Source organism: Hordeum vulgare, chromosome 4H, assembly GCF_904849725.1.
Source record: "Hordeum vulgare subsp. vulgare chromosome 4H, MorexV3_pseudomolecules_assembly, whole genome shotgun sequence".
NCBI lineage: Eukaryota > Viridiplantae > Streptophyta > Magnoliopsida > Poales > Poaceae > Hordeum > Hordeum vulgare.
In genome coordinates this window covers 592,019,759-592,043,276 of record NC_058521.1, presented here as the reverse complement: position 1 = coordinate 592,043,276, position 23,518 = coordinate 592,019,759, and the positions used below count along the sequence as shown (strand labels likewise).

The 23,518-nt window shown below is 45.1% G+C and overlaps 2 protein-coding genes across 2 annotated transcripts; both read right to left on the bottom strand.

The window, feature by feature from the left end:
* Window positions 1-14,467: 14,467 nt before the first annotated feature.
* Window positions 14,468-18,280, bottom strand: LOC123449839. Its single transcript, XM_045127182.1, has 7 exons — window positions 17,859-18,280; window positions 17,512-17,583; window positions 16,350-16,518; window positions 16,098-16,255; window positions 15,863-15,946; window positions 15,404-15,740; window positions 14,468-15,241 (listed from the first exon to the last, which is right to left on the bottom strand). Exons 1-7 carry the CDS (start codon window positions 18,173-18,175, stop codon window positions 14,654-14,656), a joined length of 1,725 nt encoding a protein of 574 aa, XP_044983117.1. The 5' UTR covers window positions 18,176-18,280; the 3' UTR covers window positions 14,468-14,653.
* A 540-nt stretch (window positions 18,281-18,820) lies between these two features.
* On the bottom strand, window positions 18,821-22,890 carry LOC123449838. Its single transcript, XM_045127181.1, has 11 exons — window positions 22,646-22,890; window positions 22,233-22,559; window positions 21,926-22,069; window positions 21,597-21,680; window positions 21,409-21,446; window positions 21,265-21,306; window positions 20,997-21,044; window positions 20,328-20,417; window positions 19,706-19,795; window positions 19,462-19,545; window positions 18,821-19,060 (listed from the first exon to the last, which is right to left on the bottom strand). The coding sequence occupies exons 1-11, from the start codon at window positions 22,792-22,794 to the stop codon at window positions 19,053-19,055; spliced, it is 1,104 nt and encodes a 367-aa protein (XP_044983116.1). The 5' UTR covers window positions 22,795-22,890; the 3' UTR covers window positions 18,821-19,052.
* Window positions 22,891-23,518: the final 628 nt, after the last annotated feature.

Genomic DNA, 23,518 nt, shown 5'->3' with positions numbered 1-23,518 from the left:
CCATATCAATGCTTTTCGGTAACAAGTATTTACTTCATGCATGTATAACATTAGAGTCAACCCTGTGTAGGTTGCATCATCGCATGAACATAATACTTTTTCCACTGTGTAATTTCCTGCATGTCCTTGTCAATCACACTGATGAAATGCTTAGTGTTGGTGCTCTCTTAGCTCTTCATGGTCATATGTATGAGACAAATTTGTGCCATGGCCCTTGTGTCATGTGCCTTGCTCATATAATTGGTTAACATGTGCATAACACTATGCACTCATGCGTCTAACCGTATTTTGGACCCACACTTATCATAGTAATCGAGTTAGAAGATTTACAGCATACCATGTCCAAAATATGTTAGTTGAGAGGCTCTTGGTTGCTACACACGCGAAAATGCTCCTTATCACTTCACCATCATGAGCATGACAGAAAATGCTTAAGTGTCCCTGTCTCGATGTAGCACTTGAACTTGGTGGTTAAACCCACCACATACTCCATTGTTCGAGCGATGGGAAGGTATAGTTACTATATGAAATAATTGTTGGATGCTACCTCCGCTCAATTCACTCAAATCACCTCATCATCAAGATTCCAGAAATTGCCTCTGCCTACTTCCCTCTCGGACGTCCGACGCGTCTTGGACGTCCGACGGCTGACACACTCCGGACGTCCGGCACCTGTTGGTCATCCGACGGCTGATGCCCTCCAGACGTCCGACGCCCGTCGGACGTCCGACACATCGGGAGCCTCTATAAATAGAGGGTCGCGGGCTGGGCCTTGCCCTAGCCATCACGCGCCCTCTCTCTCTCCCTCCACAGCCGCCGCCAGCCGCCATAGGAGCTGTACCCCGCGATTTCTTCTTCCGGTTGCCCTCTTCCTCCGCGGGATCCTTCTTCCGGCCATACCCTTGGTTGATTCCATCCCTTTCTCCTTCCGATCTGCAGGTAAATCTCGGATTCCCTCTTGATTGGTTCCCCTTCTCACTAGTTCATGTGTTCGTTCATGTGTCTTGACCATGACCGTTCCCCATTGGGTTTCCAATCGTGTAGGCCTTCCACTCATGCCCAAGATTAAGCACACTGCCCGGAAGAACTCTGCTGGCTCATCCGCTCGTGCCGCTCCTAGCAAGGGGTCGAATGACACCGATGTACCACGTCGTCCCTTCAAACGGCTCGCCCGGCGTCCTCCTCCACATCCCAACTCCTCGTTTGATGGCTCTGACTTCGAGGATGAGCTTGCAGCGGAGGAACGTGCTGACTACGTTGCCGTTCGGAAGACTGTGCCGAAGCCGGGGACTCGCAGGCCCTCATATATGCCACCGCCTCCTCCTGAACAGCCAGCAGGTGATGCTCGACGTATCTCCTTAGAGCCTCCTCCCTCCTTGGGTCGTGAAGTCATGGACTTCACCAAAAAACCCAAATCCGCCTATTTTACTTTCTGTAGAGATGTCAACCAATTCGATGCCGAACGTGATTCTCTGGATTCACGGTTTCGCACAAATGTCCAAGCGGACATTTTCTCTACTGTCATAGTTCCTAAAGGTATTTCAGTTCATCATTGCATTGACCTTGAGCACATCCGCACTCACCCGGCGAAATATCCGGGTGCCATTGGGCTTCTTGAGTCCTCGGGGCTAGCTGCTCCCCTTGCCTTTAAGTGCGATTTTAACAGTGGCGCCATCCACCAATTATATGCCACTTGTTACTTTCATTCTGATGACTCTGTTAGCTGGATGACCTCTGATACGGAGTTTAGGGCCACTTATGCGGAGTTTGTTGCCGCTTTGGGTTTTCCCGACACCGGTTTCAAAATTCACAAAAGTGACCCTAACCATGCTCCCAAATCCATTGCGGCATGTGGTTCTCTTCTCAAACCACGTCATGAACTTGATGCTGATGAAAAACAAAAAGATCTCAACCAAGTGTCTCTCTGGCGGTCTCCATACTTTATCATTTTTCAATGCCTTATCCGCACCATCTACCCCAAGATGGGTGACAGGGGAACCTGCAGCGGCTACTGCATTGATATCATGTCACACTTGCATGATTTTCCCAAGCGAAGCTAAATGTGCCTCATTTTCTGTGGCATGAGATTCGCCTCGCTAGTCTTCAATACAAGCGAGCCTTCCCTCATGCCCCCTTCATCCAGGCCTTCATCAACTTTATTGCTGCTTTCTCGCTTGCTCCTACTCACACACACCACAAATGGGTCATCCCCACTCATATGGCGGATGACTATGCTCCTAGGAAAACCCCATCCACCTCCACTCGTCGTGCTTCTTCCCGGTCAAACACTCCTTCATCCAGCTCTGCCCCTCTCAGTCGCTTTGCCAAATTCATTGGCAAAGCCCATTCTGCCATGATGAAGGCGTTCTCCTTTCAGTGCGCTCAGAACCACGATGTGGTTTCGCGCCTGATCACCTCCAAGAATGCCCTCAAGGCTCATATGAGAGACTCGGGAATCTTGATGTCAGTGACGATGAGGCTCTTCCTGCTATTCCTCCTTCTGATTTTGGCTTCCCATCTGGTCCTGAGTGGGCTGATTTTCTTGGCGAGGCTGGTGGCAGTGGCTTGCCTGAGGATGAGGATGATGGTGATGATGATCTCTGAGCATTGTGGATGTTTCTGATGCCTCCCTTTTCGGTACTTGATGCCAAAGGGGGAGAAATGTATCCTAGTTTTAGTCTTTGGAGTTTTAGCTTTTGAACTCATTTTCATGGTGGAACTACGATAATGTATGGATAAACGACTATGATGTACTATGTATGAATGCCGCACATCATCGTATGCTATTATGTTTTGTTCTATTACTCCATGTGATGATCTGCTGCCATATGATTTCTTCGATACACATATTAAGGGGGTGCTCCCGCATTTACCTGTTTTACCATGCATATAATCAGGGGGAGTTTCGACAAAACTCTCACTCTCCCATTCATTCTTACCATGCATATAATCAGGGGGAGCCTCGTAACAAATCTCTCCTAAGCCACACATGTTTATTACTATGTTGGAGAGCTATATGTACGTTGTCATCAACTACCAAAAAGGGGGAGATTGAAAGTGCAGTCATGCCCTAAATCGTGTTTTGGTGTTGCTGACAACACACATATAGATAACTAATCACTAATCCCCTTTAAGCTGTTGTTAATGATCATGTGTTGATAAGGACAAGCTCATGTGCTAACAAGGACAAGATCAAGATAAGCATTCCTGAGTACTACATGCTTGAATCTTGTGGATGCTCACATGGTGGACAGATGAAGATGAATACACAAGCTAGGATTTCCACATTGTGTATGGGAGAGCTTCTTGAAGACTTCATCATGTCTTGCTTTCAACTTGAGTCAAGAAGGAACAACACCAAGCTCAAGTGAAAGGCTAACTCAAAGGTATCAGTTCCTTTGACGTTAGTGGTGCAGAGTGATGATCAGCGAATAAAAGTATACACGCAAGTATAGATCATCGGTACCCCTTCTTTTTATGATTCTTGAGTCTTTAGGGATCTCGCACTATTAAGAGGGGATCACTGGGTATTGCAATAAATTTGCTCAAACTACATCTTTACTTTTCTGCTCATGCCACATCTCCACTGCTCTGCTTTGATCCCAAAACAGAACCAATGCCTCGGACATCCGGCTTCCTCCGGACGTCCGAGGGTTGGACGCACAACCACTTCGGAAATCCGGAACCTTATACCAGAGCCAAAGTCTCGGACATCCGGCTTCCTCCGAACGTCCGAGGGCCGGACGCCCGACCACTTCGGAAAACCGGAACCTTGCACCAGAATCAAATAACTCGGACTTCCGGCCTCCACCTGTCGTTCGAGGGCCGGACGTCCGACCACTTTCAGAAATCTGGTGCCCTTGAACAGAGCTGAACTCTCGGACATCCGACCTTCTCTTCGGACGTCCGGTCCCTGTTCGACTACACAGTGGCAAACTGATATGAACACTCCTTCGGTCGTCCGACGCCTGTCGGAGTCTGGAAACCATCGAACGTCCGACCACTGTCAGACTTAAGTGGCCCCAACGGTTACTTTAGTCTCCCCACTATATATATACCTCCCTCCCACTTCGTGAGAGGGGGTCCAACACAACCATATCTTCACAAGAACACATTTCTACCTCACACACATTTGCTCACACCAAATCTTAGATCCCAAGAGAATTTGTGAGCCCCTTTGAGAGTTGTTCCAATCAAAAGATAGATCGTCTCCCTCTCCTCCTCTCAACCCAAGCTATTTGAGATTTGAGCAAGTTTTGAGCATTCCCCGTAATCTTGTTACTCTTGGAGGTTGGAGACTCCTAGGCGGTAGGAGTTCTTCGGAGAGGAATCAATCCGTGTGATTACCCCCGGAAAAGTTTGTGAGGGTTTGGAAGCCACCTCAAAGGCTTACCACTAGTGGTTGAGAAACGCCTTCGTGGTGTTATCTCAAAGGGAGAATAGGGTGAGCCTTCGTGGCGTTGGTGTGCCCTCGTGGTAACATCCACCTCTCTAACGGTGACTAGCTTCCCTCCAAGGAAGTGAACATCGGGATACATCTTTGTATTAGTAACCTTGGTTATCCTTAACCCTAACTCCTTACTTGCGGTTTACTTGTGTTACTTGAGCATACATACATTGCATATTGTCTGTGCTCATCATATTGTGTTGGATATTTCTTTGTACAAGATTAATCGTTCAAGCATACCCTCTATATCCACACGTTCACACTTTCAGTTTTTGATATATCGTGTGCTATAGTGTGATCTAGTATCTTGTGTCGTTCACCTACTCGTCGTGTGATATAGCTCAAGTAAGTTTGTGTAACTTACTTTTGTTTGTTAGTAACCGTGTTGTGTCCATCTTGGTAGATCGTGTTGTTGGTGCACGTTGCGGTGCCTATTGCATTTAGGATTTGTGCTTGAAAAGTATCCTCTTAGTTTATTTCCGCAATAGGTTTAAGCCAAATCCGAAGAAGTTTTTAAATAGCCTATTCACCCCCCTCTAGGCGTCATCGTGGTCCTTTGAGTGTGAGACAGAGCAAAGAAGGCCTTAAATCGCATTGACAAATGGGTGGGAGGGAGGTGCATTACCTGTTCGAAGGTGAATCTGGTGGCTCCTTCTCGACCCGACCATGGGCTCCTCTCACCGCGCCGCCCCCTCTCACCTTCTATCGATTTCAACAAGCAAAACAGAGAGCTCAGATCTACAAACTCGCGGAGGGGATTGGGGCTAGAGTATCGAATTCACTCACCACCATGGCCGCCGCCGCCGAAAGGGGGCTCCGCCGCCGCCAAGAAAGAGGGCTCTGCCGCCGCCGGATCTGAAGAATGGAGCGCGGGCAGTTTGGGACAGTTCAGGTCGGGTGGGTGGAGCGCGGGCAGTTTGACGGGATGCGGTGCTAATTAATTTGGGGGGGAAATTAGTTAGGACATGTCTTAATGCAAATTGGACTAGCTGACTAAGGTTTTAATGCATGTGTGGCCGTGGGCTATTTACACGCTTCAGTCCGTCGCACGAGAGCTATTATGTCGGAAAACGTCGCACTCCTTCCAATTCGATGGAAAGAAATCGCATCTGAGCTATTAGCCTGATAACATTAGCGGAAGCAGCAGCGAGCAGGGATGGCGAGGAGCAGGCACGCGTGCAGGAGCTTGAGCGAACTCCGGTCATGGTGCGTGGCAGCAACTAGCAAGAGCATCAGCAGAGCGGCATGCAACAACAATGGCAAAAGCAACAACAAAAGCGGTATGCACGCACACGACACAAGATCTCGGGCGAGCTCGAAGACGGCGAATACGGAATGAATATGAAGGGGGAAAGTACGGGAATCGGGGAAGAAGCTAACCCCGAAGCTCATAGACGAGGTTAGAGGGCGCGGGGGTGGCCGGACGTAACGAGCGCGACGACGAGGGGCGGCGATCGTGGTGGGGAAGACGACTCAATCCTGAAGCTCGACGGCGCCCCGACTCGAGCTGGTCCCCGGGACGGACAAAGTCGGCCGGAACCTCCTGGACGTCCTCTGAGGCGACGAGGCGCGTGGTGGCCGCGGCTATGACGACGGCCATGGCGACCACGTGCTCGGGCGACGAACAAATGACCGGGACAAATGAGAGAGAGAGAGAACGGGGACACTAGGGTTTGTCTATGGGGTTGGTGGTGGTTTTATCCTCCTCCTACATCCCACGGATGGTACGAGCAACATTCGAGCGTGGACGGGCGATCGAGTGCCACACCATGGCACTTCCTCCTCCTATGGCAAGAGGAAGGAGAAGGGCCTGGTGGGTTGGGCCGAAAGCATTGTTCATTAGGTCGGTTAAGTAAACAGTGGTTCTTTCTGTGCTTGTCTTTTCGTTTTCTGTCAATTAAATCAGCAGCTATCTTCCATTTATTAAAAATAAAAAATGATTTGTCTTTGAGTTGAAACTTGGCACATAAGTATTGCGTAATATTCTAGGGCTGCACAACAAGTTTGGGGCTGTTTAAACATTTTTAGAATTTAAAATGATCAAGTTACTTGTTTTTGGACCACTTATTAATTTCCTAGGGATTTATGTGTGAGTCAAAATTATGTTGGTTCAACATCATAATTCCTTAGTGAATATTTTCAAACCAACCAACATTTTAGTTTTACTTTTTAAGAATTAATTTATTTGGCATTATTTTAAATTTGAATTTGGCTTTGATTTTTATCAAGGGGCAAATTTGGTTTTGTTAACCTCATGACATGGCACCATTAGGGTGATGTCACTGTAGCATGCCACTGTGGGTGTTACATCATGTCGGTGACAGAACTACAGACAAGGTATTACAATCCGGCTTGTGTTGGCCCATTCTTTTTAAAGATGTTCGTAAGTATGTTCTTTCATGTGACGAATATCAAAGAGTTGGTAACATTGGTAAACTTTAGGAAATGCCTATGAATTATTCGCTTGCTATTGAACCATTTGATGTTTGAGGCTTCGACTTTATGGAACCTTTTCCTTCCTCTTATGGGTATACATATATTTTAGTTGTTGTTGATCACGTTACTAAGTGGGTAGAAGCTATTCCAACTAGTAGTGTTAATCATAACACCTTTATTAAAATGCTTAAGGACATTGTTTTCACGAGGTTTAGAGTCCCTTGATATTTAATGACTGATGGTGCTTCACATTTTATTCATGGTGCTTTCCATTAACTTCTAGCTAAATATGATGATAACCATAGAATTGCTTCAGCTTATCATCCTCAGTCTAGTGGCTAAGTTGAATCGAGTAATCGAGATTTTTTTTTTGCAGAAGACAGTTAATAGATCGAGGAAGAATTGGTCTAAGAAACTACATGATTCTCTATGAGCCTATAGAACTTCTTATAAGAATCCAATGGGAACGTCTCCATATAAAATGGTCTATGGAAAAGCTTGTCATTTACCTCTTGAGTTGGAACATAAAGCCTATTGGGATACTAAAGAATTTAATTACGATTTAAAACTTGCCGGTGAAAAGAGGTTATTTGCTATTAGGTCATTAGATGAATGGAGGACACAAGCTTATGAAAATGGAGGTTATTTAAAAAAAGGGTTAAAAGATGGCATGACAAGAGGATTCAAAAATGAGAATTCAATGTATGAGAACTAGTACTTTTGTACAATTCTCGTTTTAGATTCCTTTCAGGGAAACTCCCCTCCAAATGGGAAGGCCCATATGTTGTCGAGGAGGTCTATCACTCCGGTGCTATAAAAATCAATAACTTTGAAGACAAAAATCCGAGTGTGGTAAATGGGCAAAGGATTAAGCACAACATTTCAGGTACACCCATTAATGAGGAAACTATTATTATTCAAGTAATAACACCGGAGAAGCACATAAAAGAGACCTTCCCGAACTCCTGAAACGTGAAAAGGAGTATGTACATGGTGCGGTAAGTAAACTGACTCCAAAAATTCCAAAACAATATGTTCTGTTAGTTTTGGTATTTTAGAAAAATCCAAAAATAAAAAGGAGTTAGGGGGACCCATGAGGGAGGCACAAGCCAACCAGGCACGGCCACCCCCTCGCCGCGCCCAGATGGCTTGTGGGGCCCTCGTGTGCCTCTCGGACTCCGTTTTCCTTCGAGACTCGTATTCTGACCCAGAAAATTTTTTATACTCCCGTACGTTTTGACCACCGCATCGCGAGATTCTCCTCTGTTCTTGTTTCATATTGTTTGTGTGGCCTCTCTAAGAATATGTTGTTCTAGAATTCAGATGGAGAAAGCTATGTTTCTCACTATGTTGCGGATTAAAATATCTTTGGGGATATTTACCCCTACGTATGGGCCACATATGAGGAGGAAGATAACGATTTGGAGGAGATGGAGGATGCCGGTCCAGATGCCATCTCAGATCAAGATGAAGTTGCACTACCTCAGCCTGGAGATATGCATGTGGAATTCAAGAAGTCAAGCCTCCCAAACGGGGTAAACAAACTAAGATCCAATTTATGTCGTCTCATTTTCCGCACGAAAGCAAGGCAGCCCTATGCAAAAGGACACTAAAGCTTGAGTAAGAGAACTATGACTTAAGGGAGGAAAATTTTATCCTCAAGCGTGAGCTGGGGAAGAAGGAGGCCACCGCATCACCACCATCATGACTCAAGGAGGACGCTTGAGTACATGGGTATGGGCACCACCATTAGCTTGTTCCAAGCTTGGGGGAGGTGTCCCGGTATCATATCATGCAACATCACTTTTTTTATCATTATCTATCTTAGTTCGATCCTTAGTTTTCAATGATTTAGAGAAATAAAATTTCAGATTTGCTTTGCTTAGATTTTTTTAAGATCTATTTATCCTTGTAATCAAGTGTGAGAGTTATATAATAAAGATTACTTGAGTTCGTGTGCTTTACTCCAATGCACCCCATCATCGTAGCATGGCAATGAAAGAAATAAAAAAGATCATGTGCTTATCTCATGAGGATTAATGACCTCACAATATAAAAAGGTATAAGTGAACAAAGATGTTGAGAACTAGCAAGCATAGCATTAGTAACTGATATGATCTATACAACATTATGATAGAAAAGAGGAGATTTACATATAAATACACTATCTTGGACACCTTTTATGATTATGAGCCCCCATAAAATATTATATACTGATTAAGTGTTGATGTTGGACATGGAAGACAACATAATGATCATTATTTTTTACATTTGCATAGAAGTTATATTGTCTTGGATCCCTTGACATGTGATGCTTGTCTTAGATCTTTTGTTGGCCAAAAACTTTAGGAATACCCTTTAGGCCCAGTTTCTTTCCATGTGAGTCCACCATACCTACCCATGGATTGAGTAAGATCCTTCAAGTAAGTTTTCATCGGTGCACAAGGCAATAAAAATTGCCTCTAAATATGTATGATATTTTATTGTAAGGGAAAATAAGCTTTGTACGATCTTGTGATAGCGAAGAAATAAAAGCGAGAGAGTGAATAATAAAGTTCACTATCACAAGAGACAATGTAAAGTGACATTCCGTTGCATTAAGAGCTTGCACATATCAAACAAATAAAAGCGCATGACAACATCTGCTTCCCTCTGCGAAGGGTCTATCTTTTGTCTTCTTATAAGAATTTATTTTCATGCAAAAGTCAATAATATTTCCCATTGTTCCTACCTATCAACTCCTTAGTTAGCAAGCATTATATGTTGAGGAAAGATCCAAACAAATATACCTAGTTGAATGTAGGTGATCATGATTCATTATTGTTGACATTATCCTTGAGGCAAATAAGTTGGGTGGCTAAGATAGTGAATCCCCCCGTCTTCCTATGTGTCATATGGAAACACTAGTTCCAAAAAATATGCAATGTGTGTCAACAATCATAGAAGCCTACATGATAGTTGAGTATGTGAACTTGCTAGAAATAAAAGCTCTTACATAGACTCTTCTATTAAATATGATGAATTATGATTATCTCAATGACTAATGACATTGTTTGTTGGTTCCCAGTAAATTTTATGCTTCATACTACCTCATTTGTGAATAGATTGTTACTTGTTTATGAGAAACTATATGATGAAAAACTTGCTGCTATGTTAAAATTCATGATGCTATCATGTTCATATTCTGTTTTTATCGACTTCTCTCTCTCAAATCATGTGATCATTATTCTTGAGTTCGGCTTTTGCTTGAGGACAAGCGAGGTCTAACCTTTGGGGGGGGGGGTTGATACGTCCATTTTACGTCATGATTTCTTATTGATATTTATGTTATTCTTGTCCATTATTCCCTATTATCATATAATTCTTATGCCCTTTCTCTCTCAATATGGAAGATACATCACAAAGAGGTAAATATCTGCAAACTGGAATTCTGGACCGAGAAACCAAGAAAAAGGGAGAAAAATCACCAGACTCCAAATGACCTGAAACTTCACAGAGAATTTTTATGGAATAGTTAAGAATTATTGGGCCAAAAATATACCAGAGGGGGGCCACCTGCTGGACACAAGACAACAGGACGCATCCACCCCCTAGCCGTGTCGAGATGGCTTGTGGAGCCCCTGCAGGCCTCCAGACCCCATCTTCATCTATATGGTGTGTTTTACCCTAGAAAAATCATAAGCAATCTCTCGGGACGAAGCGTCGCCGTATCGAGGCGAAAACCTGGGCAAGGGCCCTTTTGCACTCCAGCGATGAGATTCTGCCGGGGGAATTCCTCTCCAAGAGGGGTACATCAAAGCCATCGTCATCACCAATGTTTCCTCCCTCGTGGGAGGCCCAATCTTCATAAACATCTTCACCAGCACCATCTCATCTCCAACCCTAGTTCATCTCTTATATTCAATCTTTGTCCCAAAACCTCAGATTGGTACATGTGGGATACTAGTTGTGTTGATTACATCTTGTAGTGGATGCTTGTTAGATTACTTGGTGGAAGATAATATGTTCACATCCTTAATCATTATTATTATACCTCTCATCTTGAACATGTTGATGAGGTGTGAGTAGTTACTATTGTTCCTCGGGGCATGGGAAAAGTTTTGTTATAAGTAATCTTGTGAAGTTGGTATTCATTCGATATTTTGATGATATGTATGTTGTTACTTCTCTTAATGGTGTCATGTGAACATCGACTACATGACACTTCACCATGTTATGGGCCTAAGCGAAGTCACTGTGGAGTAACAAGTAGATCATGGGCTGCTAGAGAGACAGAAGCTTAAGCAACAGTTTACGCGTTGCTTCATAAGGGGTTGATTTGGATCCATGCATTTTATGCTATGGTTAGATTTATCTTAATTCTTATTTCATAGTTGCGGATTCTTGCGAGATAAGTAATTAAGTAGGTTTTTAGTTCAAGTAAGAACAACACTTTAGCACCGATACACCCACATATCAAATCATCAAAGTAGCGAATGTGAATCAACTCAACGTGATGAACATGGCTAGACAGAAATTCCCATGTATCCTCGAGAGCGCTTGCTTAATATAAGAGTACTTTCTGGCATGTCCTTTTCTATAAAAAAGATTGAGCTACCTTGCTGCACACTTGTTCCTATTGCTAGTTTTCACTTGTTACAAATTATCTTGCTACAAAACTATCTGCTATTGTTACTCACAGCACTAAGAGAGAATACCTTGCTGAAATTCACTTGTTATTTCCTTCTACTGCTCGTTGGGTTCGACACTCTTACTTATCAAAAGGACTACGATTGATCCCTTATATTTGTGGATCATCACGTTACTACTTTACATACTCGGATGGGCACATCGTAGCAGCAGTGCGATTTTTTATCCCATGCTACTGCTAAGTGTGTAGCAATAACGCGTTTTGCTGTCCTGCGCTACTGAAAAAAAACAATAGCGTGTTTCTTTGAGGCACGCTACTGTTAAGGCTCCACCTTTATAGGTTTTTAGTAGTGTTGGGAGCCGGCGAGACGCGTCTCGCATCGTCCAACTCGGCATCCACACACGCTATGGCATGCGACACGACAGGACCCGCTGACCACATGTGACGCGGCCCACTGATCGATTCCCAATTCGTGATGCGACACGAGGCGAGGCGGCGCACATACGCCGGTTCTGGTGTACATATGTATGTACACCCACGCGTACCGTCGAGGACACTGGTGGTGACGACTTTAAAAGAATAATAAGAACGCATTGTTCGTTTTTATGAATGGGTATATGCTATTTGTCCTTATGTGTAGATATCCATAATGGAGTAACTTCAACGGTAATATAATATCTAACTCAGCAAATTTGCTTCTGAATTAAATAACATAACTAGTTACACACTATAAGTAACATCACACATAGAAAAAAAAAGATGAGTCTACAGACTATTAAATGAAGTGTATCATAACATCACATATATGTTACTTCCCACTATGAAGACATTAATATAAACTAGTAACATATTACTAGTCGAAGTTACTCCCCATTATAAGTAGTCTTAAAAAAGTACTGAAGCAGAAGCAGACATAATAATTGACTGTTATTATTGGGAGGGAGTAAGGGTAGACAAAACGGTCCGGCTCACGGTCCGCTCAGTTCGGGCTGGCTCGGTCCAAGTCCGCTAAAAATAAACACCGGTCCGGTCCCTTAAAGTGGACTAAAAATACTTCAGCCTGGTTCGGTAAATGCCCGGTCTGATGAGGACATGACTAGCTTGGATATTATCACAATCATTGCATATGCGTATTTATTTAAGGTTATTTCTGATAAAATTCATGCAATTATTTATTTATGTTATCCGAAACAAAAATACTTCACCTGTTTTTATTTTATGCCTAAATGCAGAATGGCCGAATACTTGTATGAACCACGTGTGATGACAAGGGAAGATGAAATGGTTGGGTGCTATTCAAGAGGTCATATCATGTCAAAGGAAATAATTAGTTGTTGTTCTAGATGTTCTTTCACATTACTTTTAGCCCAAGAGAAGATAGAATCCAAGTCTTTCACGTTGTGGACTCAGATTCGGACTGCACATACATACCTGTACCAAAACACCAACGAATTTTACATTCAGACTCCGAATTGGGTGATTCGTTTTGGGATGCAAAATAGATTTTATGTGCTTTCCAGCCCAATTTGATTCATCTTCCAATTCGTTCGGAGCATGGAGATATCGACCAAACAATATGACGTTGCACCAGAATCCGAGTCAAACAACAAATCCAAAGGTGTTGCACCACCTCCACTTGGACCCATAGGCCTTGTACGACTTAGGGTTAATTTTATGCTGCCTTGGGATGTCCTCCCACCTCCTTGGCCGACATCCTTTGCTCCTATATAAGTAGATCAACCTAGTAGCTTTTTTGCTTGGGGATTTGTTTAGTTAAAAGTTTGTCATTGCAATTTCGTGTACTTCGTTTGTGTCCAACGATCAGATTAAGACCGCTTTCGGATCCCCACCCTTATCAATACTTCATCTATATTTGCAATATTCAGATTGCAATATATAATTTTTTGCTTGTTCTTCGATTGCTTGCAGGAATAGACCTTCGTGGTCAGGTTGATCGTGCTTCGGCGTGGTCAATAACCTCTTGGAAATTGGTTTAGCGATTGCTAAGGCGCAACGTCCTGCATGTTTGTAGTCGGATCGTCAAATTCGTCTCCACCAAATCGATAGCCACCATCTCATCGAAAGATTGGGACCCTCGCCGATATCATGGTCCGGCCAAGCGGATCGAAGAATAGTTATTTCTTTTGCATGAGGACGAGGCCCGACCTATTTTGGCTCTTAACCTAGCTCCCTCCATGCGCACCCGCTCTCTCTCGTGCCCCATCACTCCCTTGCGCACGCCGCACCGCTTCATCTTTCCCCCCACGACACTCCCTCTCCTTCGTACCCCTCTCCGATGTGCCACTCCCCTCTCCCTCGCGCAGCCGCTCGCCCTCTCCCCCGCCTGGCCACGCCGCTCCCTCTCTCTTCTAGGCCTCTTCGATGTGCCGTCGCACATTAGATGCATCTTCTCCACCTCCGGACGGTGTGTTGCTTCTCTGACGACCTCTCCGACATCCTGGGCCCACATGGCAGCGACTGGGTATCACCGGGAGCACGAGGACCGTCGACCCGCACCAAGTTTCACGTCCACCAGTCCGGTCCTGAAATCGGGACCGACAGACTTCTAAGTCCGTTCCGGCTCAGAGCGCCAACAACCGCTCCAAACGACGGCTCGAACCGGGACCGTACCGGCCCGGACCCTGTCCACCCTTAGGAGGGAGGAGCGACTTTGGTAAAGCTTCTCTTAGGTCTTAGCCCTGGGTAGATCATACTGACTCAAAGCGGATGATATATATGCTTAACTTTCAAGTTTTACAAAAGAAGGACCAAGGAGAAAAATTACAAACTGAAGTGGGAGATGATTTAGAACAGAGAAACAATTTAGTATTATTATTTGGATAGCTTACCACATGTGTCACGTGGTAGAAAAGAGAAACGACTTTGACATGCATGCCATGGTTAAGAGGGGGGAAAAGCGAAGTTATGATGCGTTCCCTCGATCTCATGCCAAGTACAACCAGGAGACCTTAGCAGATATATTGATCATTCGTAACTAACTAGTTTCAGATTAGAATAGCAGACAATAGCTGTTTATTGTTGAAAGTTAGCAGAGGAATCATCCATGACCATCGTGAGTCTTCTCAATCGAACAAGTCCACGGCTGCATAGCAGGCGCTTGACCCGAAGCATAAGCACTGCTACAGCTCCGGCAGCTCGGGGAGGAATTCGCTATAGTCAAACGCCGAGTAATAATCAGGCACACCGTCTTCAGGTGCAGGAGCGGGCGGCGGAGGAGGCACGACCGCGCCTTGCAGAGCAGCAGGAGGCACCGGAGCATCTTGGGGTAGGCCTTGTAGTTGTATAGCAGGAGGGAGCGCCGGAGCATCTTGGGGTGCGCCTTGTAGAGCAGGAGGAGGCGCCGGAGCATCTTGGGGTGCGCCTTGCAGAGCAGGAGGCGGCGCCGGAGCATCTTGGGGTGCGCCTTGCAGAGCAGGAGGCGGCGCCGGAACATCTTGGTGCGCAGGAGGAGCAGGGGCAGGCGCCGGAGGGTTAGCTGCAGCAGGGGCAGGCGCTTGGAGTGGCACTGGCACGGCGACAGCGATGACGGCCTGAGCAGGAATAGGCTGTTGCGCTTGTGGAGGAGGTGCGGCAGCTTGACCTTGCATTGCCAAGGCGACAAGGCCCCCAATGCTTTCCAGGATTCCGTCAAGCGAATTGATCCCTAAGTTGACATCTGCTTGTTGATTGCTCCTCATGGTATCCAGCACTTGTCTTCCGTCTTGCACCTGCAATGCACGCGCACTTGAGTTCAGTTACCGATTGATCCCTCCATGTTTCATGTTCCAGTTTCAGATATATATATATATAGAGAGAGAGAGAGGACGGGACAGGGACGGGGGGAGCAGTTAGTTAATTTGCAGCATGCATGATCGGATGGACTCACTTACCTTCTGGTGTATGATGTGAAGAGTATGACTTGGAAGGTTCGCAGTCAGCTTGGGAGCCTTTGAGACGCTGACGTCGACGACGTTGGCGAGGTACCTCTTCTTCTTGCTCCCACCTTTCCTGAGTGCATCGCGGTAGCGCCTCTCCGCCTCTGGAGTCATGCCAGGGCACACCTGCAGGTGCTCCGTCATGTCCACTCCGATCTTGCATCCCTTGAAGTCCGTCACACTGCAGACTAGGCACCGGACATGTGGGTGTTTTTTGAGTCCACGAACCGGCACGCTCAAACTCAGAGCAAACTCCCACAATGCAGACTGCTTCCCTTTCGGACACCGGTGACTGAAATGCAACGTTAGAGATATTTATACATATGAGAGGTCTCATGAGGAGCAATTGACATGCAAATGCATGGTACAGTAGTAGATGCAATCATGGGTTACGAGTGTATAATATGTACATACCCAATGACATCTGGCAGATAAAGCCGCATGTAATCGTTGATGAGCTTCATCATAAGCTCTGTCCCACAGTGGGCATGAGCAAAGCTGGATTTACATACATAGACAGAAGAGAACACACGTTTTAATTAGTTATCTACTGTAAATGCATGTTACAAGCCTACAACATAACGGCGCTGCCTTTGCATGCATGCTTTGGTGAAGAAGAAGGATCAAGCAAAGGAACAACTTTGTGTACCTTGTCCTCGAGCCGACACTTCTCTCAATCTGGGCTATCTCCTCGGACAGCTTATCAGCATCAGCATAGGCGGTAACAACAGTTTTCAGTGGCACAACCTTATCAACAAAGATCTGTGCTGCTTCATCGTACCTCCCTCCACCAATCAGATCCATCACCTGGGGCGTGCGGAATGTTTGATATGTAGACCGAATCAACACAAGTAAATTTGAAAGAAAGAAAATATGTTGTATGTGTGGCTCAAAGCGATACCCGGCGTCTCCATATGGTGATGAAGGGCGTGGGATGAACGAGAGACGGGTGGGCATTCCGCTGAGATCTAGGCATTGCACTCACGAGGTGTTCCTCAAGCAAGTTCCACTCATTCGTTTCAATAAAGTTATTAACTTGAGCTACATCATAGACCCCATCAACAAACATCCTACACATATTTACAAGAAGAAAGACAGAAGAGTTCTAGTGTCAGTTTGCACATCAATTAGAATCAAAGTGAGGCACACACAAAAAAACATGGGGTCTTCTCTGTTGGCCTGGCTAGCTAGCTAGGGTGATGGTCGTCATAGATTGAAACTGTAAAAGAGTTGCATCATAGCAGGCCCAATGTTGGCTGCTACTCTAGAATTGCTCAAATTGTGATTTCAGTGAGTCAATGGATTCAGCATTGCTGACTAAATCAATGAATAATAATGCTAATCAATTGCAACATCTACAGGTATAGAAAGAAAGAGGGACACAACACTGCTACCGCTAGCTTGTACGATGGAGGTTACATGAGCAGTGTATCAATTCATCTACGGAGAATCAGTTTGATCCACTTAAATAACCAGAGCATGATCACCTTGAGGCACAAAACACGGGAGGCAAAAAATCCAGCTTTGGAGACTCATTGGTGGTGCTGCTAGTTAGTATTGGCAGAACCAAAACCAGGGCATGAGCTAGTAGCCTAGGACAGAGCATGATCATCCTGAGGCACGAAACATCGTAGACAAAAATAAAGCCAGCTTTGGAAACTCATTTGTTCTGCTGGTTAGGATTGGCAAAACCAAAATCAGGGCATGAGCTAGGAGCCTAGGACAGAGCAAGATCACCCTGAGGCACAAAACATGGGACACAAAAAAAAAACAGCTTTGGAGACTCATTGGTGCTGCTGGTTAGGATTGGCAGAACCAAAATCAGGGCATGAGTTAGGATCCTAGGACAGAGCATGATCACCTTGAGGCAAAAAACATCAGAGACATAAAAAAGAGCTAGCTTTGGTGACTCACTGGTGCTGCAGTTTAGGGTTGGCAGAATCAAAACCAGGGCATGAGCTAGGACACAACATGATGAAGGCAAGGCACCCTCAAAGCTTAGCTAGCAACCACAGATATATAAGCAGATTCTGGGGGGCAAAGGAGACAGATTTGTAACTTACGGTTGCTCCTCGTTAGGATCCCCAAGGATCTCATCCTCCTCATAGTCGACCAGAAAGTTGGCCGGATCAAACCTGCAGACACACGGGTAGAACAAAATCGATCACTAGGAGGAGAGAAAGTGAGAGAGAGGTCGGCGCCCGTGCGCGTGGAAAGATTCGTGAGGGACGTTCATCCCGCGCCCGCGCCACCACAGCCACAAGGGTGGCTGCCGGGGCGGGCCGACGGCGGCGCCATGTCCAAGTCCAACGCAAGCAAGCAGCCAAGCGTGGTGCTTCGATCCTTCCCGATCTGCCTCATGCGGCTCGGAGCAGATTGAAGGAGTCAATAGAATTCCAAAAGAAGTTACCTTTCCTCTGCGGCGGCGTCCTCCTCGTCGGCGCCCTGCTTGCTCCCTCCGACTCCGAGTCCGAGGCCATAGCCGGGCGCGGGCGCATCCATGTCGAGGCTCCGCTGCTGCAGGACGGGTGCAGGGAGGTTAGGGGAGAAGGAGGAAATGCGCCGGCAGCCGAGAAGCAACCTGTGGTGGTATTTGTGCGCTGCGCTGCAGGCGTCGGAGAAGCGAAGGAGGGAGGAGGAGAGGACGAAGTGGAGTGGTGACGGTGGTGGGTTGTGTTTGTGGCAGTGGCCAGGTCTGCCCTCCTGGGCCGCTGCCTGCCAGCCCATGGGCTACATGAGCGAATATTCAACCCTTTTTTTTTTTGCTGGACAGTTTTTTTTTCTTCAAAAAAACAGTGCATTCTCGTTGGTCCTAGCGTCACTGCTTTGCCAATATCAAAATCCATTTCCTGACCATCAAATCAGAATATCCCAGTGTTGAATGGACCTTGATTGTTGCCGAAATAACATTGTTCAGTTAGACCCCAAAGGAACATATAACATGTCTAATTTTCCAAATATGCATTAATTATACTTCCTCAGAGTGAGTACATTACATGCATGCATGCATTTGCTGCTGATACTTGGCATCACTACTGTCTGCTGCCTCTGTACGAAAATACTTGTAGTTGGGGAGAACAAGACTTTTCCCCAACTACAAGTATTTTGGTACAAAGGGAGTACAATCAAAGCGGTGCACCCCAAGCATGCATGTATATATCAGTAGCTACAACAACAAAAGGAACTTCCTCCTGCGTCATACTTGATACTCCCTCCGTTTTTAAATATAAGTCTTTTTAGAAGTTTCATTGGAGGACTACATATGGATGTATATAGACCTATATTAAAGTGTGATTTCACTCATTTTACTCCGTATGTAGTCCCTTTGTGAAATCTCTAAAAGAACTTATATTTAGTAACGGAGGGAGTACATTACATGCATACATTTATTTATTTTCTGCTGATATTTGACCATAACTCATCACTGTGTGTCTATAAGCAAAACGGTGGCCATTACATGAACGGATGAACCCAACCCTGCATCAGTAACAACACCAAGGTAAAAGTCTCTCTATCTTGTGTCTTGAACCAGCAAGTCCACAAGGAAACACCACCCATCCCATGGACTGGACTGGACAAGCTTTCATGCATCCCTCCTCAAGCTTCACATGCCTGCACATCAACAATTAAGTACACCAGCTCTTCTTAGTACAGGAACATATATACATACATGCATGCATGCATACTTACATACATATATAAACTTCACGTGAAAAAAGCAAAGCCTCCTTCCTTCCTCTTTACCAAGTGCACCCAGCACAATACATACGTACATACATATATACATACCTTGATGTAAATATACACATGAATATATACATACCTTGATGTGAATATACAAATGAATATGTACATGTTGGTGTTATATCTAATAAAAACTAGCAATGTATTAGCAATGTAAGCAGGCACTTGACTATATATTTGTTGTTCTATGACAACAGGATTAGGGATGAACTGAGCAAATGGAGTTTCATCCATGTATGCAAACAACTGGCGGTATCCAACTAATTTACCTGCATTTATCGCTGGTGCGGTTCCAGTGTTCTGATCACTCTCTGCCACGTTCACAGTCTGAGAAACTGAAGCAGCAGGAGCACCTGTAATACATTCGTATTAGAGACGTTAGCAGGTAACTAAGTACCGGTGAAGTGAAGACTAGCAAAACTTGATTGTTGACGGTCTCTAACAATTAATATTTCAGGAATTAACTAGGGAAGTTTGTTCATGTGTGAAAAACAGGTGCTCAACCTTATTTACCTGGATTTGCCACCGATGAGACACCAGATACTTCAGAACATGTTGTCAAGGTACTGAACATAGTCTGCAAAACTGGAGCAAAAGCAGCACCTGCAACAAATCTGGCAGTTAGAATTGGTAGCAGATAGCAAGGCGCCAATATAAAGTGCAAATAACAACATCAAGCAAACAATAAAAGAATGACAGAATGGAAAACTCCAGGGGAAAATGTTCCAACAGTACCCCCAGATCTTTTAGAGATAGGCCCCAATAATAAATAAGGGCACACAATGCACATATGAACCAAACTGTAAGGGCTGGAAGTGGAACAGAGCTTAGCACTACAAGGTATTACAGGTTAACCGAATCAACTTCCACTATGATTCAACTAAAACTTTACCAATGTGTTTTCAAAGGAAGTTTGGTTATTATTTATAACTGATATACTTTTCATTATTATAAAATATTAAAAGAAGGCCTAAGTGGCATATCAATGATTATTTTGGTCATCTAAACCACCACGCAGCAATGACGCATAGCCCTTTCACACATACATTTGGTGATAGCTAGAAACAAATAATTGAGGATAAGTTGCGACGCAAATTGAGGTTTGATAATGATTGAGTGTGTTCATCAAAATTACCTGAATTTGTCAATGACGAGGTCTCAGAATTTTTAGTAAGATGTGTTGCGGTACCAGACATGGTGTTTGTGACTGGAGCACCAGGAACACCTGCAAGAGGTTCAACAGTTAGAACTAGTAGTATGTAGCGAAGCACTAATAAAGTAATAAACTGCAAGACAATGGTTCTGAACTTACCATGCACAAAAGCAGACACACAATGGAAAATAACTAACCACAGAATGGAAGAATGCAAACGCAAAAGGGAAATGTATTTCTACCAGGCATCACTCAAAGAAACGTGTTGCACCGGATCATAGATAATGGCCACATAGCCACATAGACCACAACATAGGAATATCCAAAACATAAACATCACGGAGCACTTTGGAAGCAGCAAATAATAAAAACGACGCACCAACACAAATATGGAAATTAGACACAGTTGAAAAATATCAGTGCAGCAAGAATTAATTCATACTAATTCTGCATATAATTAATCAACAGGGCTATGGTCTCCAAACTATGACATTAAGTGCGATACTAAAGTTGGAAGGGAAGTAAACATTCAGACTGATTTAAGATATTGTGGCAGATGTCTGCCAAAAGGATTCAGCCAATTAGGCGGCTAGTAGGGAGCCCATATAACCAGTGGAGACAATGAAAATGACTGGACTAAGCGAAGGTTACCTTCATTCCCACTTGACTGAAGTTCCAAACCAGCTTGCAAACTTTCATCTGAAGATATATGACACAGGTTGATCAGTTTATATGCATTCACATCATCATGATGCAAGAGGTTTTTCAAAAGAGCGAAGGGGTAAAATGAAAGGGCCTCATAGCTTGCTGCCAAGTGCCAAATACGTATATCTGAATTGACACTAAGTCGAGCACAGCAATAGATGTGTAAAGTGCAAAGTAAATAAGATAAGGACACAAGGGCAGAGGCTAGTTTTACCAATAAGATCTACCAACCACTTCCTTGTCTTGTCTGTCAATCCTGCCACAAAAGCAGTAACGATGGCATTTAGCATCACATATATAGAATCTACAAGGAAGTATATTGCTTGATCATAAGATGCTTGTAAATAGGGCATTGTACCACTGTTTAACTCGTCACTGCGAGTCGACGAAGGCACACTGCAAAACATGGAAGATGTGCTGAGTTGGTCAAGAAAGAGCCATTAAGAGCAGAACCGAGAGACGCCTTAAATTCGCCATGCTTTTTTAGGACGCCTCAAGAGGGGCAGGGGGTTCAAAATTCGCCTTGTTTCAAGATCATATTTTTACCTCTTTTTGGTCCTAAGGTAGATCTTGGCGAGAGTTTTAGGTGCTGGCAGGTCTTGTTCCTTCACGTGACGCCTCCGACGGTACCTAGGCAAACAAGATTGCAGGGAAATCAATGTGAGACTTTATATTTTTATGGTATCAAAGTTACTGTATTGATACAATGAAATTGGTAGGCGTGACGCCTCTGACGGGACCTGGCCAAGCAAGATTGCAGGGCAATCACAATGAGTTACAGTGAATTCGACAGGCTAATTTTACACATTTCCTAGAATGGAATACATCAAGTGAACATGGGCGACCAAACTGATGGAGTATGGAGCCGGAATCACCTGAATCCGATGGGAAGCACATCGTGAGGCATCGTCGGGCCGCCCGGCAACAGGGCCAGGTTTCTCAACTCTGGAGCCTTATAAGCCAAGTGTTGGGCGATTTGAGACGCCTTGCAACGAACGCGGTCCCAGTCCAGCGACGATCTTCTTGCACGAATCGACAGACAGACATCAAGTGAAGTGACAGATCATATTAAAGTTGAGAGGTAGTAGTAATTAAAGAGGGGAATTTTGGGTAGTAACTGAAGATGGCTTGAAAATTGCAGGAATCGACAGACAGACAGACAGACGCGGAGAATAGTAGTACCTGGCTTGCTCCGAATGGAGAATGGAGAGGACGATGGAGCGGATCCGGATGGTGTCGGGGGAGACGGAGTCGTCGTGCTTGAGGTACCTTGTGTTGAACCTGCTGTTGAAGTAGCTGAGGTTGCGGTCGGGCTTGCCGGCGACCATGCTGGCGAAGGCCGCATGTTGCATGAGGAAGTGGAGGAGCACCTGGGCCTCGTCGCTCTGCGGGTGCGAGGCCGGGCGCAGGAAGCGGGAGACGTAGGCGACGGCGTCGTCCCAGAGGCCCTGCTGCACCAGCCGCGACAGGTGGATGACGCTCATGTACGCGTCCGTCTCGTTGAGCAGCCTGCGAGTGATTCATTGGCCAATGGCGGCCGCCGTTGAGCGAGCGAAGCAGCTTAGGAGGACGGAGGGGGATGCGCACGTACGTACCCTCGCAGGGCGTCGCGGAAGCCGTGGAGACAGAGGTAGGTGGCAAGCCGGCGGTGGCGGCACCGGCGAACGCAGCCGTAGTCCACGGGGCCGACGGACTCGCCCAAGTCGCCCACCCAATCGGGGATGACATCGACGGAGCTCCCCATCGATCGATCACGGCGGTGCCGGCGAGGTCGACAGGACAGCGGCGGGCTGGTTATTTGGGGGCGGGGGCAGAATTCGTTCGTTTGTTTGTTTGTTTTGGAAGAGGAAGGGGGAAATATATGTATAGGGGAGCCAGCCTCGCCACCGGAACCCCACGCCACCCCACCCCACCCCACCCCACCCCGCCCAAGCCCCTCTGCAATTTTTTTGAAAACGTCCTTCTATATTTTCGGAAACGTCCCAAGGCCACCCCACCCCACCCACCCAGGTTGTGGCCAAGTCCCCTATGACACTTTTTGAAAACGCCCCTCTTTCTTTCTTCCGTTGATGAGACTAGGATATCCTAACTCACGCTATTTGTATGTGTCTAACATTTTTAATAAAATAATTATTAAGATATTACATTGTTAAATGATAAGATCTTTTATTTGAATTAATTTGAAGGTATTCAAATTAATTTAAGTTCGAAGGAGAGGAGAGCTGGTACTCCACCACGTTCGAATAGCTAGAAACATTTCCGCCAAAATATGTCTTTTGGATTCTAAATATGTAACTTCATTTACGAGAAAATTCTAGACTGGTTTGAATTGGCATTTGGTATTTAAATTTGCGTAAAAATAAAAGAAACAAATCAAGATTTGTTACCCTTTTTTAGAAGGGGACAACTTTAGAAGGGTCTGGAACCGCTTCATTCCATATTTGCAATACAGTACACCCACAAAGGGA